This window comes from Phalaenopsis equestris, unplaced genomic scaffold (genome assembly GCF_001263595.1).
Source record: "Phalaenopsis equestris unplaced genomic scaffold, ASM126359v1 Scaffold000716, whole genome shotgun sequence".
Taxonomy (NCBI): domain Eukaryota; kingdom Viridiplantae; phylum Streptophyta; class Magnoliopsida; order Asparagales; family Orchidaceae; genus Phalaenopsis; species Phalaenopsis equestris.
The window spans coordinates 277,300-280,209 of NW_018165156.1; the positions used below are offsets into that span (position 1 = coordinate 277,300).

At 36.7% G+C, this 2,910-nt stretch overlaps 1 protein-coding gene across 2 annotated transcripts in view; it reads right to left on the reverse strand.

Moving 5' to 3' along the window:
• Window positions 1–2,910, reverse strand: part of LOC110030422 (bifunctional levopimaradiene synthase, chloroplastic-like) — a 19,822-nt gene that overhangs the window by 7,480 nt on the left and 9,432 nt on the right. The window contains exons 2-3 of one of the 2 annotated variants that reach the window (XM_020733129.1): window positions 2,538–2,780; window positions 2,336–2,424 (exon numbers count right to left, since the gene is read on the reverse strand). In XM_020733129.1, the coding sequence (XP_020588788.1) occupies window positions 2,336–2,424; window positions 2,538–2,694 (246 nt within the window). In that variant the 5' untranslated portion in view covers window positions 2,695–2,780. Of the gene's footprint in view, window positions 1–2,335; window positions 2,425–2,537; window positions 2,906–2,910 lie in introns of those variants that run through there. The other variant, XM_020733130.1, reaches the window with a different exon arrangement.

Below are 2,910 nucleotides of genomic sequence, written 5' to 3' on the forward strand. Positions count from 1 at the left end.
ATGAAACCTTCCCAATAGAACTAGAGTATTCGGGATTGTGCTTGCTAGGAGAGGAGGAGCCATCAACTCTCGAAGAAGCTAAGGCAGACCCGATGTGGAGAAAAGCAATGGAGGAGGAAATTTCTTCCATTCAAAGGAATGAAATTTGGAAGCTCGTCCCATTACCCAACGACCACAAACCTATAGGTCAAAAATGGGTTTACAAGCTAAAGAAGGACACTCAAGGAAGAATTGTGAAGCACAAGGCGAGATTAGTGGCAAAGGGGTACGCTCAACGACAATGCATAGACTTTGATGAAATTTTCACCTCTGTTGCTCAGCTAGAGACAGTACGTTTGCTGCTCTCTATTGCGACACATGAAGGATGGGAGGTTCATCATATGGATGTGAAGTCATTCTTCCTCAATTGTGATTTGGAAGAGGAAGTGTATGTCACTCAACCGTCGGGATTTGAAATAAAGGGAGAAGAGCACAAGGTGTTAAAACTGCACAAAGCATTGTACGGTTTGCGACAAGCACCTAGAGCCTGGAACTCAAAACTGGAGAAATCATTGAGGACACTCGGTTTTGAGAAGTGTTCTTTAGAGCATGTCATGTACATGAGAAATCAAGGTAAAAGGATTTTAACTGTTGGAGTCTATGTGGATGATTTAATCATCACTGGACAGTGTATTCAAGACAGACAAGTTCAAATCATAGATGAAGAAATTGTTTAGCATGAGTGACCTTGGGTTACTAAGTTACTATTTGGGAATTGAAGTATGTCAAAATTCTCAAAGGATTACACTTAATCAGTCGGCATATGCAAGAAAGGTTTTAGATAAATGCGGCGCGAAAGATTGCAACCCTTCGCAAATTCCGATGGAACCTCGCCTAAAACTGAGTAAGGAAAGCACAAGTCCACATGTAGAAACAACTTTATACCGAAGTATTGTTGGCAGTTTAAGATATCTACTGCACACGCGCTCAGATTTGACATTCTCTGTTGGCATGGTGAGTAGATACATGGAAAGGCCCACAACGGAGCACATAACCACAGTGAAGCTCATATTGCGGTACGTGAAAGGAACTTTAGTGAAAGGAACTTTAAAAAAGGAACTTTATACCTCGGTTGTGTTTATGAGAAGAAGAAAGGAAGCTTGGAGCTGATCGGTTACTCAGACATTGATCTAGCTGGTGATACTCATGATAGGAAAAGTACCTCAGGTTTAATATTTTTCCTTGTGTCAAGTTCTATTAGTTGGTGTTCACAAAAACAGAAAGTGGTGGAGTTATCTTCCTGTGAAGCGGAGTACATCGCTGCCTGTGCAGCAGCATGTCAAGGAGTGTGGCTGGGACGACTATTGACAGACTTGTTAAAAATCGAAGTTAAGAAAGTAGTTCTGAAGATTGATAATCAGTCTGCAATTGCATTAAGCGAGAATTCAGTTTACCATAAGAGGAGCAAACATATCGATACACGATTCCATTACATTAGAGATTGTGTTGAATCTAATTGTGTGATTGTGTTGAATCTAGAATGATTGAAATTCAACATGTTTGCACAGAAGATCAACGTGTTGATATTCTGACAAAGTCACTTGCAAGATTGAAGTTCTTGGAGATGAGAGAAAAAATTAGTGTGTGAATCGTCAGTGAAGGACAACAAGATTAAGGAGGAGATTGTTGAGTTAATCTAGTTGTCTCCAGAAATTATTTATGTTTTTTTTGCACATTTTTCATATGGTTAGGTGGTTAGGAAAACCGTCGTGTGGTTAGGCGGTTAGGAAAACAGTTATGTGGTTAGTTAGTTTTTATTTTCAGAAAAAAACGTGACGTGTAGTTATTGTGCGGTTATAATTTGTATTTGCTTATATATTAAGAAAATCAGAAAATGTAATATGTGTTAAGCACTAACACTGGATCAAATGAACTAAAGACAAAAGTTTTATCATGAAATGCAAAAACAAGAAGGATTATTGACATACATACCACTCAATTCTTATGTATTTACAATATCTAACATCTAAACTTTAATTTTTTACATATACACCACCGTATCTATATCTGCATGAAAAAGTACATTTCACATTTTAAAAGTGATATGAAAATTTTGAATGGTATAAATGCAAGAAAATAAAACTTAGATGTTAGATCATGTCAATACATTGGAATTGAGCTGTATGTATCTAAATGCCCCTGCAAAATGGCAGTACTGTCAAATTGGTCCAATTAATCATATAATATAAATATTTAGTGGTTAGATATGTAAATATATAAGAATCTGTGGTAGGCAAGTGAATTTCCCTACTTTTTTTTCAAACTATATATATATATATATATATATATAAAATACTGGATCAAATGTGTTCAGCTGCGACGGTGATGGGTCATCTGTCTTCTTCTCTAATGCTCCTTCTGAAATAACTTTCAGAGCTCCGACACCTGCCCATGTAGACAAAAAACCTTCCTAATATTAATTATGTACTACTATAAGATACTATTAATAGTCTAGTCTGTAGAATAGGGAGTGTCCTGCAACTCAAAAAAATAAATACCTGTAGGCCTACTTCTGTGAAAGTAATTAGGGCGAACAACGGCAGGATAGCTGAAGTTGCTGAAGCTGAGTGATCCCAGGTGATGATAATTACTACTTAGGGTATGAGATGAAATGGCGGATTTTGAAAGAAGCGTGGAATTAGTAAAGCTCCTCATTTCTTCCTCTTCTTATTTGTTCTTGTTGAACTTAAGTCTGCTTGCTTGCTTTGTTCTTCATGACGGTCCAATGCTTATATATAACGCTGCATGTGTATTGTCCAGCTAGCTACCTTATTAATTTCTTAACCAAATATTTACGTACATACCACTCAATGCCTATGTATTTAATACATCCTACACCTAAATTTCAATATATATATATATATATATATA